Below are 17,091 nucleotides of genomic sequence, written 5' to 3'. Positions count from 1 at the left end.
AATAGGCTAAAGGGATGCTGAAGGCAAATTGATTTTTCAGTACAAGAAAGTATTTGAATTTATTCTGCAAAATGGTTCTTAGAAATATTGTAACAATAAGGCATTTTTACTCTGCCTGTTTCAGTGGTATATATCCTACTTTGTACATGTGCACCTTCTAGTTCTGTTAGATGTAACTTCAGTTTCAAACTGCATGCAATTCTGATTTCGTCACCTCTTCTTTCAATTGCCTTTTTTTTTTTCTGTTCCTTAGTGGTGGGAAATGTTTGATCTATTTTAGTTCAAAGCAGGGTCCTTAAAATACATTGCAGAAGATGGGTGTTTTGCTAAAAGTCTAAAGAATCAACTATCAGGGTTTCTAAGATCTGCTTATCAATTGGTAAATAACAGAAAGTATCAATAACAGTCTGTATTCCTGAGATAGGTTAAATGAACAAGTTATTGTGAGGGCAAGGAAAGCATGTGTTTACAGTAATCAGCTCTTTCACACAAGAAAGTGTGTGTTCCTGTGTAGTGTTGTAGTTACTACTTCATGCAGCATGCAACAACGAGGTGTTACAGAATGGGGAGACCTTGTAAAATACTACTAGTTTTGGCATTTTTACAGAATTCTTGTGAAGTAATTGTGCACTAGTTAGTGAGGCTGACGAGGATCATTTTGATACGAAATACTTTTCCACAGCCAAACAGTACCCTGCTAGATTCATGAGTTGGAGGATAGAGATCCATTAATCCTCTGATTAACAGGGGAATGGAGTGAGCTATCTACTGCTCTAAAAAGAAAGACCTATATCCACTGTAATTTTGTTTTATTGTGGTTTATTTTGTTTCTTCAACAGGTGTATGAAGTATACAAAATCTACTTGTTTTCTCTCTTCTTGGGGTACCTTTTGCAGTTTGAAAATTCAGCCTTACTAGTGTCACCATTACTGAGTCTTGTAGCAGCTTTAATGCTCTCTAAATGCCTTCAGGTAACTAGACTTTCCTCTGAGTGTAGTTTTTATTATTTAAATTGAATTCCAAGTGATACGGCATTCTTCAAATATTTTTGCAGATGAATACGAAAAAAGGTACATTTATATCAAGATTACTGAAAATAGTGCACATTTACTTGGTACTTACAATAACAGTGACACTAAACTTCTTACTAAAGGTAAGATTCCTCTAAAAAGTGATTTTAATTGTCAAAATCTAAATGGAAAGTTGCAGGTGAAAAGTTGTTTTAAGTGTTACTTATTGATCTGAGAGTTCATAGCTTAATTCATTGCAAATTGGAGTACTAGAAATTGAGTAATTTTAGATCTATGTAAAAAGTCTTTAAGAGCTCAAGCAGCTGTTTTTTGCTGGGGTTTTGGTCTTTGGGGTTGAGGTTAAAGCATAGTATAGAAATACTCTTTTAAGTCACAATTTCTCTTTTTCATAAATGTGGTTTTTGTTAAAACCTGGGTGGCCTCTACAAATTGGTCTGAATGTTAAAACAATATTCTTGTGCACAGAGAAGACCCAGTAGCCAGGTATGAGTAATCTCAGGGTAGATGTTAATTTTCAATTAAATTTCAACTAGAACACAGGAACACCAGATCTTCACTTAGTGTAGGAGTCAGCTAGGAGTTGAGATTACATGATGGGATTTTAGCCTGGTCTTGCATTTTGATTAGCAACTGTGTCTTGCTGGTCCTGCTCTTTTACATAATTTATTGTGCTTTTCCTCTATGTCTCAAACTCACCTTGGTTGTGTTAAGTAACAGTGTCAACTTAAAAATAAAGATGTTAGTGAACCCTAAAAAAGTTTGAGAGAATGCTCAGATGTGATTGCTTTCATGTGCCATTCAGACTGGCTAGCCTTGCTGTATCTCCAGGAAAATAAAACCTAACCTTGAAAAATATGCATTAAATTACATAGACTGTACACAGAACTTTTGGCTGCTCAAACACTTTATGTGGAGACTACAAATGCTCGTAACTTTTGCTAGGCTGCAGTCCTATTGTTTAGTGGAGCCAAATGCAGTGTTCTTTGGCTTGCTTGGGGGTAAGTCTATATCCATTTTTCATGATCCTTTTTACACTGCTCGCTAGCCTTTTGACAACTTATTGACAGCTTTTCAGTTGCCCTCCTCTTGGGGTACATGAATGGATGAAGGGAATAAAATTCTCAAGGGAACACTAAAGATAGATTTATTTAAGTGAAGATTTACAATACTATACTGGTACCTTAATTGGCACACTTAATCCAATTTGTTAGTTTTAACTAAGTCTCGATTAGTTGATTGTTCCCTGCCATATTGTAGTCTGAATGAAGTGACTATGTGAAAGCTGCTTCCAGCACTTGATTTTTCTCTACTAAATTAATTTTCAGATGTTTGTTCCTCATAAAGAAAATGAGCATTTGCTGAAGTTCATTGAAGTAAAACTTGGCTTAAACACAACTAAGTAAGTTTTAAAATTCTTTACACCTTCTAAGATATCCAAACTTCTGAAACTGCTCTGAGAAGTGTAAAATTTCGGTGGCTTGTGAGAACTTTATAGAGGAGTTAGGGAAACAATTTATATTTGTCGCCTGGTTTTAAGATTGAATTAAAAAAAGTGCACATACAGAATTTACTCAGGATTTTGAGGTTTCTGAGGCACCTCAATATTTTTCGTGCCTTGGGGTGAAAGCATTTCATAGATTTTTGTTTTCTTTTGATGTTGAAGAGCAAAAACTTTCTGTACCCTGTCTAGTGTTTCTAATAAGACTTGAAAGGGAAAGGTGGTGGTACTAACTTTTTATAGCCTGGAAAAGAAAGGGCTCTGAGAAGAGTCATGAACTATCAATACTATTTTAAAACAGGGTTGTATTGTGAGGTTTTATTTTTAGTTTTGTAAGAATAACACCCCCAGAAAAAGCCCTGTGTGTTTTGGAAGAGTTTAGGACAAGGGACAACTTAATAGTCAGAGACAACTATTGTGATTCTAAGAAAAACTGTTTGCATCTGTAAATGTTGGTGTACAAGAAGATGATGTCATGGCTACAGATTTTCTGGAAAACTTCAAATGGAGTATTGGTAAGGACTGAGACACCTCCTGGACCCAAGCCAAGACTTGCAATTCTGTGCAGGAATTGGGACTCTCTCCTGGGAACTGCATCTCTCTTACAAAACTACTTCACAGCCTTGCAGGGGAAGAAGTGGAAAATGACATCACACAGAATTGAAATTGTTGGGGAATTTTTGGAAGACAGGATGTTATGCTGTGGTCTAAGATGCATTGTTTAACACACATACGGGCACATTCTTAAGTGTTTTGCAAGAAAAGAAGGGACTGCTTCTGGTCAGGATTTCAGTTTAATCAGCTACCAGGTATTATGGATTTTATTTTTTTCCCCCGGGGACTTGCTACATGTTACTTTCCAGGCTGTCAAACTCTGCAATGAAGCCAGTGATTGAGACAAACTAGGTGCAACTACGCCTAGAAAATTGTGTAACTGTGGGTTGGAATTATGGTTTGCAGCACAAGAGCTTCAAGATCTGTTTCTTAAGCCCAGTTTGGACATGCTCAGCTGTTAATCTTTAAACTGATTCTGTCTTATTGAAAGTGGTTCATTTCTCTAGTCTTCCCTTGGGAGAAAAGAGGGAGGAAAGTGAAACAAAATAAGACAAGAATGCATTCACGACATCACATGCTGCACCAATTCCAGTTGAGAATACACATTGATAGTGCTTCTTGGCAGGGCATATAATCTTTCTGCTCATTAATTGAGAAAGAAGAATGATCAAATGTGTTCGGCTACAGAACTAGAATTTCAGCATTAAGGATTCTATTTTTGGCAGTGCCTCAGGCTTGTTTGTGATCTCAGATGGCCACTTTCCCTTCTTCATCTTCTTGTTTGGAATGAGGACAAGCATACCTTCTTGCATCAATATCTCTAAAATCTTAATCCACTGTGACAATGAAGTGCTTTGTGGTCCCTGTAATGGAGTTATATGGGAGGTTGAATTTTTGTGATATAAAAGAATTGTAGTCTGGTGTCTTCAAATCACAGATTCTTTTTTGGAAGATAGGCTTTTGACAGTTGCTCTAAAGAGTACTTGCAAAGTGGTTTCAGATGATAAAAGGATAACTTTTCAAAGGGGAATTTCAAATAGTTTCCTATACATGAAGAGGTTAAACTGTGATTGGTTGTGTGCTGGATTTTTTTTTTTCTAATCTGTGGGGTATTGTTATTGTTTTTAATGGGATGTTTTTGCCTTACTAGGAATTTTACAATGAATTGGCTCCTTTGTCAAGAATCTCTTCAGGCGCCCTCCCAAGACTTTTTTTTGCGACTAACACAGTCATCACTGTTGCCTTTCTATATTTTAGTATTAATTATCTGCCTTTTTTCTGTAACTCAGGTCATTTTTAGGAGAATTTGGTAAGTAACTTACTTATACTGAAAAATAAGTTAAAAATAAGAGGTTCATGGATATCTAAGTGAATGGTCATCATGTTTGTTACTCCAGAGTTTGCACCATTGAGCTTGCCAGGGTGTGAGCACCAGTGAAAAGGCCAACCGGAGGGTCCTAAAGAAAGTCCTTTAGTGAGAAGCTTCCTGAGCTTCCCTCCAGTCAGGACAGGGAGTTGTCATTGGCTTGTTTTGCCATAGGTGCAATTCCTGCAGAGCTCTGGCTAATGTTTTGTGATATGTTTATGTCTCTTCCCATTGCCAGGGAGAAAGATGTTTTGTCTGTTTTCCCTTTCCAACAGCAAAGTTAACTGATTGTTGCTAGAGAATTTGTTTCTCTGTTTTGGGTTTGGTTTTCTTTTTTTCAAGTTTAGTACTGTGAAGGATGAGATGGGTGGAGTTGAGAGGATTTCAGATTGCTAATGCTTCACTGTTTGTTTTTTATAAACTCTGGTTTACTGTGATAAGATCTGTCAGCCTTTGCTGCGCAGAACAGAGCTGAAGTAAAACTGACTCAATTCTTTTTAGTTTCACAGTGATTCACAGTTCCCTTGAGAGAAGGGGTAGTGGAGCTGTCTGTTTACAGACTAAGAATAGCAGCACTAGATCCTAGTAACTTGTCTTGGAAACTCAGTGGCTAGGAATTTATCTCTTCCTCATAGAAGATGAATGGTGTAACTGCTCAGGTATTAAGGCAAATTTCTTACTTGTCTGCAGCAAAAGTCAGTAGATTTTTTTTTTTTTTTTCCAAGGACCGAGACTTCTAATAGATAGATTATACTGCTATAAATGAAAATGTCAGGTTGGATGTGTGATAGTATATTCAAAACAATGAAACAAACTTACAAGTTTTTGGTAGTGGTTGAAATAGCTATTTACTACTTTCTAATGAGCATTGACTCCAATATGTCCAACAGGGTTTTTTTAAAGAAAAGCTTAAAATAAACCTTCTCCCCCCTCATTTTTTTTAAAATTTATTTTGAAGCAGTTAATAATCTCAAATATTTTCCCATTTGTTGTGAGAAAGCTTATTAGAAAACTGTAGCCTGAAATCACACCATGGTAGAATAAATTATCTATTGCATACTTTGCTGTCTTGTTTTGCAGAAGAACATTTGTTGTACAATTTTTGTTATTATATTTATTTATAATGTATTACTAGAATTTATAATAATGTGACTAAAACCTGGTTTTATCTTACTTTGTCATAAAATGGTATACACGTTCCATACACAATTACCATCCTACAGACCGTAATTCTTCATGAAGCTAATGGTATGAAGAATCTTAGAATGCATGTACACCATGCTTCATCTAAATGTTTGTGGAGTGTGCATGCTCTTAACTTAGACTGTCTCTTGGTGCTAAATTATGTTAAAATAGGATTTACAGTCATAGGTAGTGTTCCCGTTGTATTAATACACAGCCATTGCTACAGAGAGGTTAGTCTAAAACAAGGAACAGTGGGTACTGATAGATCATTGATGAAGTACAAAAAACAAATAAGCTGTACAACAATATTGCATGATGTGACACAGAATGATCTCAGTGTACTGCTGACTTAATAGTCATAAAAATATTTTATTGGCACCTTTGCCTGAGATAATGTCTGAATTAAGTGATGTCTCATTTTCTCCAACTGCAGTGGTGAACCACTGAAAGAGACAGTTAAACTTGAGGATGGTCGAATTGGAGAGAGGCCAGAAATAGTTTATCATGTAATTCACACAATTTTACTTGGTTGTCTAGCGATGTGTTTGGAAGGGTAAGTCTGATTTTGATGTATCTCTTTTGAAACCAACAGAGAGTTTCTAACTAGATGTGATACACCGTTCATCCCTTTGAAATTCACCCCTTTGCAGAAATGTGTTTGTTGTGTAGTGGTACTAGTTAGTAGGGGAGAGAACAAAGATTATTTTGACTATTAATTGGATACAAGGTATATGGTGAATTGTGCTTGGTCTCTTTTATGTGCTTGGTCTCTTTTATGTGTTTTCCAAGCTTTAATGCAGCCAAGATCTAAGACACTAACTGAAGCAAGTTTTAATGACTTTCTGTATGGTATTTAAGCATAAAACTGTGCTGTAATTCTTTTAATACTGTAGTCTAGCAAGACCTTATGCAGTGTTTTGATGAACAGTGTATGTTCTGAAATACTGGGATGTGGAAGATTCCTTGTCCATCTTCTGGTGTCTAGGCTAGCATGAAGTATACCTTAGCTTGACATGTTAAAGCAGTAGCAAAAGTTTTTTCAAAGGTATTGTGTTAGTCCTTAAAGCTACAGAAGCTAATGTGCAGAAGGCATTATTGTTCTAATCTTGTGTCTCAGCTAAATCAGCTTGAAGGTGACAGACCTGTGTTTGTATTACACTTATCGTCCTAAAATCTGAGTATTCACAAATTCTTAAAGTGAGCAGACTGTTGCGTTACCACATAGTTGTTTTAACTTGACTAGTCTATCCTTAAGAGGCAGACAATACCAGCAAATCATAAATTGTTTATTAAATATTTTCCTTTCCTTTCTTCGGGAATTCCCTTATAGTACAGTGTCTGTACAGCTTTGCTGAATAGCTGCTTTTTATCCTTGCTTGGCTGGAAAACCACAACAGCCAAGTGACTTTACTAGTCTCTTTGGTTTTTTTTCATCCTTCCCTGAACTCTGTGAAGATTTTTATCATCTTTTACCTTGGATCTTGCTCCTACATCTTGCAACAGATAATCAGCTGTCTGCTCTTCTGCTAGAGGTTTCCTTGATTTACCCTTCAGCACCATCAAGTTTGACCTCAGATTGCTTGAACATCCAGACTCTATTTGACATATGAACAAAATCTGAATGTTTTTATAAATAGCATTTTTATAAATGTTTTTATAAATACAGAGACACGCACAGAGTCCCAGCTAAGTTATTGAAATGTTTTTCAGAATGAAATATCTATGGACACCTTATGTTTGCATGCTTGCTGCATTTGGTGTGTGCTCTCCTGAACTTTGGATGACGCTTTTCAAGTGGCTTCGACTGAAAGCTGTGCACCCAATACTGCTGGTGAGTTGCTGATATCTTGGGAATTACAGCTAGCAAGCATATAACTTTTCAAACAACAATTACCTAAGACCTTTAGAAGAACCCATTAAAAGAGCATGTAGTTCTGTGAGCAGTGGATCTCATATAGTCTGCTTTTTTTATGTCTTTTGTTCTTAATGTTATGCTTTCATGCTTTCACATGTCCTCTGGTACCTGGTGATAAGGTTGTGTTCACACTGTACAACCTTTCCTCATAAAAAGCAGAGCTGTCTTCATCTCTGTCTCTTTCATTCATCTGTTTCATTTCTTCTAACAAATCTTTGAGACCTCAAGCTGTCTGTCATATTTAGTTGAGACCGGCCAAGGTCATGTGCTTTTTAGGAGTGCAGAAGAAAAAGTACAGACATGCAGGCAAGCAACAGTATAAGCCTTGTTTCACTAAGAAATGGTGCTAAAAAGTGGTAGTTAGGTGTATTTAATTGCTGAGAGTAAGGCTGCTTCATAAGAAATGGTAAGTGAAATTACTCTGCATAAGATTTGTTCATGTGTGGCCATTATAGAGAAGTGTTGAGATTGAAAATGAGCTTGTGCTACAGTGCAGACAACTCCCCCAGTCCAACCCTAGCTTTATTCTTAATAAAAAAGAAATTGCTTTGTGCAATTTTTAGCAGCCTTGTGCATTTGTTTTATTAATAGAATAAAGATAGGATATTATTTACCTTAATTTTGAGAGGCTTATAGGAATAAATATTTTATACTTAAACAGAGATTGACTATGTCACTTGTGAAAATGCCATACATTGTTACATCAGAAAAATTGACAGTGTTCTTCCAATCAAGGAGTAGCAGTATGTTCATGTACATGGTAAACACATTTTTTTATATACCTGATGCTTTCTGCTATATAGACCTGCTTTTTTAATACTAACACAGTAGACGTGTTAATAGCTTATTATCAAGAGAATGCCATGTGTGCATTCCTCACCAAATGTTTCCTGTATCACATGAGCTATTTTCTCCTTTTTGCAAAGCAAAAATTATACCAGCTAGAATGATGGTGTGGTGAAGAATGGGTTTCTGGGTTTTGCATGTCAATATTGTTATCTGAACAAAGTATCAACAAGATCAGAGGTTTGATATGTTTGTTTTGTACTTTTTTTCCTTTCTCAGATTCTTTCATTGCATTTGTACGTGAGGTGTTTCCTTCTGTTCCCTACATCACGTGCACATTGCGTCGTTGTTATTTCAGTAGCAATTAACCATCTCTAATATTGATGGTAAAGTTATCGTGGGTCAGATAAGTTCTCTCATGCTAAATTAGGCAAAATCTTGTTTGCAGAGAGATTTTTGCCTGGTAGAAAACCACAACATTTCACCTATTGCCACTCTGAGATTTCAGGCATAAATGTAGCCTACTATATGAGTAGAATCAACAGATAGTCCAAGGTTGGAGAACAGAGAATGGTGTGTATACCATTTCTTCTTCTAAGAAGAATTGTATTCTTATCTTTTCTAGGCTCTTATTCTGAGTATGGCAGTTCCCACAATAATTGGATTCAGCTTGTGGAAAGAGGTAAGAAAAGTACCTTTGTGGTTTTTATTTTGTATGTAGGAACAATGTGAATCAAAATGATGAGCAAATATAATGAAGTGTACTTGGTGAAATGAAATATAGATCGTGAGATAAAAGCTGTCATCCACTGAAAATATGGGGGGATGTTGATTTTTTTTAAACAAAATTGTTTACATTTTTCAGTGTGAGGTATTTGCCCATTTAATTTGTTAACAATTGCTTATTGTAATTAAGAAATATTTAAATTTAAATGAAGACTTTGTTATATTCAGCTATTATGCTTTGGATATAGAAACTGACTCAAGAAAGAAAATACTGCCAAATAAAAACTCAGGAGATTGAAAACTGTTGCCCCAATCTTTAGTAAGAGGGAGTGAGTTTAGATGGAAGTAAAACTATGTGAGGCCTATGCAAATAACCTGTTTGCTCAAAGCTCCCATCACATTCTAATGGAGTTAAATCTTTCGTGCAGAGCACTTTGTAGAGGTATGCATATACTACAATACAGGGATTGTAGCTACAGATGTTTCCATGTTTAAAATACTTAGTTCTTTATTGCAAGTCACAGGCAGACTGGGGAAAGAATACTTGAAAGTTATTTTTTAAATTTCTGGAAATGCAAAAAATATGGGAAGTATCCCATAAAGTGTAACCCTCTGCTATACTGACATAGCTTCAAAATAATTAGTTTGAATGGTTTAATAAGAATTCAAATAGAAAAGCCAGTCTTCACCAACAGTATTTTAACAGATTTTGTAAGACCTATCTTATCATAGAAATTTTGATCTCAATGTAATCTGACTCTTTACATATTTCTGCTGGAGCTCGAGATATTCTCCTGAAAAAAAGCTACAGTTGCTCAAAAGAGTTATGAAATCTGTTACAGTAGAGGAAACTAGTTGAGTTGACCAAATCTTTTCAGATTACTTTTTAATAAAAGCAGTGTGGGGGTTTGGACTCTAGAGGGCTTCATCCATTGCAGATCCAGCTTTTGGTTTTAGGTAGTGGTGAACAGTTTGCTCTTTTGGTTCATAACATCTCTGATCTTGGAAACTTCGATTCATAGTAATGAGACTGTGCAAATGCCTTGGGACTCTTAATCTATTACCGTGGCTATAAATGTCTGAGTGTACAGCTCATCATCTTTCTGCTTGGCTGCCTTCTGGCTCAGTCTGGCGTAATCCCTCATCGAGCTAGATTCTTCTAAGGGCTCTGATTGATAAGTAAAGTTGCTTCTCCTTAGGGTGGCAGTAGCAGTTCCTCTTCTGTGTCCATCTGTTGTCCTGGGGACAGTTCAGGTAGGTGTATAGCAGCACTGCTACAGCTTTGGGCCCTGATGCAAACATGGCAGTTGTTTTTGTGTACCCTAATATGTAGACTGCTATCACTTGACAGCTGAATTGTCCAGGTAATGGGGTGATAACTCCTCGGTTAAAAGCAGGCTTCCACTTCCAACTGTCTGTCCACTATGGCTGTCTCAAAGTTAGTTGTCTGTTTAGTCTGGCATAACCTGTAAACTTTATCCTTTTCAAAAAGAACTGGCATCTGGTTGCTTTCACTTAGTATTTACAACAGCATGAACATGGCTTCAGCCCCTCAAGGCTGGCCAGCTTCTAGCCATGCCTTCTTCAGGTAAACATGCAAAATAGCTAAAGAACTAACAGAACCTACCATCATAATAAAGGCCCTGTTGTTCCTTCACCCCTCAAATCTGACAGGATAGGGAAGCCATGGTGCAGGCTTGTGCTCTGGGCTGGTCTGGAGGAGTTGGCATTCTGTCTGACTTCTCAGAATCCCTCCTTTTCCCAGAATGTTTCTTTAAAGAGCATAAACGGAAATATCCTACTTCATACAATATAGCATACTTTCCTTCACTGCAGTGATTGAAGTAAAAGTCGGAGGAAAGTCCAGGGCAGATTACCCACAATGATTTTCTGGGAAATTTCTTCTCTCCTGTCCCACTTGCATGGCACCTTTCCATTAAGTCACAACAGTCCAATCCCTCCAACTCAAGCAGGATTACCATGAGAGATTTATCAGCTTCTTCAGTGCCTTATTTATATGCCTTTGCATATGAAAATCTGAACTATGGTTCTGATGCATGTAAGGCCAGTTGATGACTGTTGTTGCCATGTAGGTTTCTGTGGGTTTTAAAAAAAAATTTTACTGTAAGTATTATAATAAAATAGAGAGAGGGGACTTATTTTGGAGAAAGTCTGCTGTCAGGAAAGTGTAAACAGTGTTTTGCAAAATATTCAAACAAAAATACCAATTAGGTGGGAAAACTCAGATTAAACCCTTTTCTCTTGTGTTTCTTAAAGCCTGAATATAGTGAGATGTTCTATAGTTCTGGGTTTTTTAACTGTAAGTAATCAAAAATACGTTTCCTTCAGTTTTTTCCTAGGATAATGACAGAGCTTTCAGAACTACAGGAATTCTATGATCCTGATACAGTAGAACTTATGACATGGATAAAGTAAGTGTGAAGTCCTAAATTTCTATTTTACTGTTTTACGTCAGGGTATTTTTATCTCAGCATTTTGTGAAGCTACCTCTATTAATCTGAGTTTTCCCTTGCTAAGTCGTTCCATGATGTATGGGAGGAGAAACGTGTATTTTAAGTTTGGTAATATTCCTGTAGAAAGAAACAGGAATATATCATTGATTACAAGAAGAGAAAATCCTGAAACAGGCCAGCAAATCATGTTTAATGTAATTATTAGACCTAATTTCCAGATAAAGGTGGACATCTTAGTACTTGGTTCTTTGCCTGCTCGCTTTTCAGTAGATTAGAGGATTCATGTTGATTGTAATGCCAGTGGGGGACAGAAACCCTGAAATTTTTGTGTGCGTGAGCCAGTAAAATGAAATGCCTGAATGTGAGCATGTAGAGACTTCAGTCAGCATACGTGCAGTGTAACATGTACAATTCAAACTTTCCCTTTGACCAGAAGACTGAAAGGCCTGTCTAAGGCAGGGCATAGCAAATACTGAGTTATGTTACATAGTTCATACCAAGACATATACGTGGCTAATACAGAGTCAGGTTATTTTCACAGATACATTTTTCTTCTCACCGGAAGTTTTAGAACTGGATTCTGGGCTCATTCAATCTGACTTTGAACTATGTCATTAGGCATGTGCACTTGTCTGAAAATTAGATCCCCTGTGTTCAGATAACTTACTTACCTTTAACTGTGTTTTTTTAGAATATTCTGTATTTATGTAGTTTTAATGTCAACCTGTTCATCTTCAGAAAAGGCAAGGCTAGTAATTATGGTATTCCAGCCAATTTCTTCTTTCTGTTGATAGTAGTGTATGTTGTTTGTCACTGCTGTAGCTTTTCCAGGCAGCAAGTGGAATAATGCCAAGTACCTAATGGCTTTTACATTAGTCTGCATATATTACACTTCAAGTACATAATTAATCATGGTGAATTGCATTGAGATTCACTCAGCTAAGAGCAATTTGACTACCCTTATTTGTAGCAGCTGTTCATATTTTTAATGAAAATAAAGACTTTTTTTTCTTAAGGATATACTTAGATACCCATATTGGAATTTTAATTGAATATCATTACAGTACATTTTCTTAAAATTTTCTCTCTGATAATATGAATTTATTTTGAATTTTCTCTGCAGGAAGAGTTGCCCAAAGTCTAGTAAAATGTGACAATTTCCTTTCACTAATGCAGGAATACAAATAGTCAAAAGATGAAGCCGAACCTAGAAACATAATTACTGTAGACATTATTCTGTATTATGGCATTGTTTACTCATAGATGATGAAATACATGGTCCTAAAGATCAAATTAAAATAATCACAAATCTTTCCCTTACAAAATAACATCATGTTGTTTCTCCTTCTACCTACCCTCCCTCCCAAGCTTGTTTTGTCACAAGTCAGCAACTGTTCAGAAAAGCAGTAGCTTAGTCCATTCCAAGACCACTCTGAATGGTGCTCCAGGGATTGCAAGGAGAGGAGGAGAAGGTCCATCAGCCCTTGCCCAGCGGGAGACCGTCCTTGCAAACTCCATATTGCTGCAGGTCTGGGCTTTTCCCAGCAACGAAACTACTGCCCCTGCAGCATTAACACCAATGTAATTAGCCCCCCAATGATATCTTCATTTACTCCAGTTCATACCATAGCACTTAAAAGATGCACACAGTGTATAAAATTAAAAACATTGTTTTGAGAAATACATCCTGTACTCAGATGTGTGTGTTGATGTTGCTTTTGCAGACGACAGGCTCCCGTGGCTGCTGTGTTTGCAGGCAGCCCACAGTTAATGGGTGTGATTAAGCTTTGTACCGGATGGATGGTGTCGAGCTTGCCTTTATATAATGATGATGATCTCATAAAAAGAAATGAAAATGTGAGTATCCAATTCCATAAATGTGTGTGTATTATCAGGGATTTATAGACTGTTCCATCATGTAAGACTGAAGTGCCTGTCTGAGATGAGTGGGAGTACTGTAAATGTTAATGCTCCAGAGAAGATGACCTTGTAACATTCCTCATGACACATATTTGCATTGCCCTTCTGTGCTGCCCAGGCCACCTGGCAATGCAAATTATTTGTTTGGTGCCAGTCCAATTACTGCCTTTTCTTCAAAGTGTTTACAGTCTAAGGTGAGAAAAGAGCATGATGTCTTGTGAAGAAAGTTAACAAGATAAAACCAATACATAATTTATAAGCTCATGAACAAGATTCCTTACTGAGCAGTGTGACCATATTGAGATTTAGGCAAGCTGTAATTTCTGAATGATTGCCTGCAAATTTTATTCTGCGTATTTTGTCACAGAGAAGATCACAAAGCAGAACAGACTTGCCCAGTGACTGCCTAGCAAAGAAATCAAAATTGCTAGATTACATTAGTTCTTAGTCTGTATTTGAGCACACCAAGATTGCAGTAGGCAAATGGAAATTTCTAGCAAGATACTGGACTTGGAAAGCATCTCACAGGAACTGTCTTCCTCTTCACCCAAATGTAGTGAGAAAAAAAAAGTCAAATATATTGGAAGGAAAAAGGACGTAGGAGTCCATCAAACAAGGAAGGGAGTATCAAGTAGATTATTAGTGCTTCACTCTGTCCTGAAACAAATATCAAAATATTTCTGAAGACTTTTCAAACCACTTGAAGTATATGAGAGGAGAACATGCCATCAGCAGAGACAAATGTCTGGCCGTACCTCGCCTATTTTGGAGATTTCACAGAATCACAGAATCATTCAGGCTGGAAAAGACCCTTGGGATCATCGAGTCCAACCATCAGCCCTAGTCTACAAAGTTCTCCCCTACACCATATCCTCCAACATGTCATCTAAACAACCCTTAAACACCTCCAGGGATGGTGACTCCACCACCTCCCTGGGCAGCCTATTCCACTGTCTGACCACTCTTTCTGTGAAAATTTTTTTCCTAATGTCCAGTCTGAACCTCCCCTGTTGCAGTTTAAAGCCATTCCCCCTTGTTCTGTCACTAATCACCTGTGAGAAGAGACCAGCACCAACCTCTCTACAATGTCCTTCCAGGAAGTTGTAGAGAGTGATGAGGTCTCCCCTTGGCCTTCTCTTCCTCAAACTAAACAGTCCCAGCTCCTTCAATTGCTCCTCACAAGATTTATTCTCCAAGCCCTTCACCAGCTTCATTGCCCTCCTCTGCACCTGCTCCAGCACCTCGATATCTCTCTCGTATTGAGGTGCCAAAACTGGACACAATACTCCAGGCGTGGCCTCACCAGTGCAGAGCACAGGGGGACCATCACCTCCCTACTTCTGCTGGTCACACTGTCTCTAATACAAGCCAGGGTGCCGTTGGCTTTCTTGGCCACCTGAGCACACTGCTGGCTCATGTTCAGCTGCTTGTCAGTTAGAACCCCCAGATCCTTCTCTTCCACACAGCTCTCCAGCCACACCTCCCCAAGCCTGTAGCCATGCAGGGGGTTGTTGTGGCCCAAGTGCAGGACCTGGCACTTGGCCTTTTGAAGCTCATCCTGTTGATGTTGGCCCACCGATCCAATCTATCCAAGTCTCTCTGTAGAGCCCCCTTCTCTTCAGGCAGATCGACACTCCCGCTTAACTTGGTGTCATCTGCGAATTTACAGATGATACACTCTATTCCTTATCAAGATCATCAATAAAGGTGTTGAACAGAAATGGTCCCAACACCAAGCCCTGCGGAACATCACTTGTGACCGGCCACCAGCTGGATTTAGCTCCACTGACCACCACTCTCTGGGAATGTCCAGCCAGCCAGTGCTTGACCCAGCAGATTGTTCACTCATCCAGGCCATGAGCAGCCAGTTTTTCTATGAGAATTCTATGGGGAACTGTGTCAAATGCATTCAGAAATCCAGGTCGATGATATCCACAGTTTTTCCCTTGTCCAATAGTCAGGTCATCTTGTCATAGAAGGAGATCATGTTTGTCAGGCAGGGCCTGCCTTTCATAAACCCATGCTGACTAGGCCTGATCCCCTGGTTGTCCATTATATGACTTTCAATGGCACTCAAGATGACCTGCTCCATGACCTTCCCTGGCACTGGGGTCAGACTGACAGGTCTATAGTTTCCTGGATCGTCCTTTCTGCCTTTCTTGTAGCTAGGTGTCACATTTGCCACCCTCCAGTCCAATGGGACCTCCCCAGTTAGCCATGGTTTCAGGTAAATCATGGACAGCAGCTTGGTGAGCACATCTGCCAATATTTTCAACGCCCTTGGGTGTAACCCATCCGGTCCCACAGACTTGTGTGCATCCAAGTGGTGCAGCAGGTCTCTGACCACCTCCTCTTCAACTGTGCTGACCTCAGTCTGCTTCCCCTCCCCATCTCCCAGCTCATGAGGCTGGGTGTCCAGGGAACCATTTCAAACCCAAACATTTTATAGCATGGTGTGTACATATAATATGTTATTGCAGCTAGGTGATGTTGTTCCCCCTCCCCTCCAAGTATTTATCACTGATTTTTGCATTGCATGAACATGTTTCTTATTTTCTAGATTTATCAGATCTATTCAAAGAGGTCAGCAGAGGATATTTATAAGATACTCACATCTTACAAAGCCAATTTTCTGATTATTGAAGATTCAATCTGCAATGAAGTGGGACCTGTAAGAGGATGTAGAGTTAAAGACCTGTTGGATATTGCTAATGGTCATGTAAGTAACACTAAAGAAAAATGAATGTTTGAATGCATGAATAATTAATTTAAAAATAAATCTTCTTATAATGGTGATCTTATTTTTTCTAATTGTAATCAACATGTAGACAGACTCGTAAATTTTATGTGATCAGTTAATTAAATTTTGGTTTGTCTTTTTCTTATACACCTGTAATCTTACCTCATACTATTCTTTAACTGTGCTAGTCCCTCCTAGTACATGAGTATCTAGCTGTGCTGCTTTTCTGCCAATCATTAAATACCATTTAACTATATATAAATGTTTAAGACTGTAACACCTGAATAGATTATTACAAAAGTAGTGAAGGCCTGCCCCAGAGGGTATTCTTCACGAGCTTTAAAGATGAAATTTTAAAATGGATAAACTCAGTTGTTCTAAAATTCTGCCTGGATTGAGGACCAGGCTGCCATTCAATTCAGTACCACCTGTTTGGTACTGATGAGGTTACAAGTCTATTTGGTTCAGTCTTGCAGATGGGTTAGCACCCCATAGACAGTTTAAGCCACAGCTGGTAGAAAGATTGGTTGAATAAACTGTAGAGTTATGAAGATATCTGTGAATGCTACTGCAGTATCTGTTCTGAATGCTGATAGTGCTGCTCTTGCTGCCAAAGCAGGGAATGAAATGGGGTTTATAAAGTGATCTCTCTACCACTTGTTCATCTGCTTCTTGGGAATCCACAAAAGCTTGGACTTTATAAAGGCATGAGTAGCCCTAAACTCCCTTAGGGTTTGTTTGCTTATTCTCGGGTCAAGAGGAGAGAGGGAGTCTCCAGTTACTTCTAAAGCAGTCACAGGTTACCTTCACTTATAGTTTGAATGCTTTTTTTTAATTTTTTTTTTAAATGGGAAGGATACATATGTTTCTAGTCTATAATTTTTGTATTCCGTTC

General features: G+C 38.0%; 1 protein-coding gene across 3 annotated transcripts in view; it reads left to right on the top strand.

Moving 5' to 3' along the window:
- DPY19L4 (dpy-19 like 4) overlaps positions 1 to 17,091 on the top strand; it is a 38,152-nt gene that overhangs the window by 11,437 nt on the left and 9,624 nt on the right. For all 3 annotated transcript variants that reach the window (XM_074898710.1, XM_074898709.1, XM_074898711.1), the window contains exons 9-18: positions 840 to 971; positions 1,055 to 1,153; positions 2,357 to 2,430; positions 4,235 to 4,393; positions 6,069 to 6,188; positions 7,346 to 7,466; positions 8,962 to 9,018; positions 11,412 to 11,494; positions 13,261 to 13,393; positions 16,017 to 16,175. In XM_074898710.1, the coding sequence (XP_074754811.1) occupies positions 840 to 971; positions 1,055 to 1,153; positions 2,357 to 2,430; positions 4,235 to 4,393; positions 6,069 to 6,188; positions 7,346 to 7,466; positions 8,962 to 9,018; positions 11,412 to 11,494; positions 13,261 to 13,393; positions 16,017 to 16,175 (1,137 nt within the window). The remainder of the gene's footprint in view (positions 1 to 839; positions 972 to 1,054; positions 1,154 to 2,356; positions 2,431 to 4,234; positions 4,394 to 6,068; positions 6,189 to 7,345; positions 7,467 to 8,961; positions 9,019 to 11,411; positions 11,495 to 13,260; positions 13,394 to 16,016; positions 16,176 to 17,091) is intronic.

The sequence above is a fragment of the Athene noctua genome, chromosome 2 (assembly GCF_965140245.1).
Source record: "Athene noctua chromosome 2, bAthNoc1.hap1.1, whole genome shotgun sequence".
In the NCBI taxonomy this organism is placed as follows: domain Eukaryota; kingdom Metazoa; phylum Chordata; class Aves; order Strigiformes; family Strigidae; genus Athene; species Athene noctua.
This window is presented reverse-complemented; position numbering and strand designations above follow the sequence as displayed.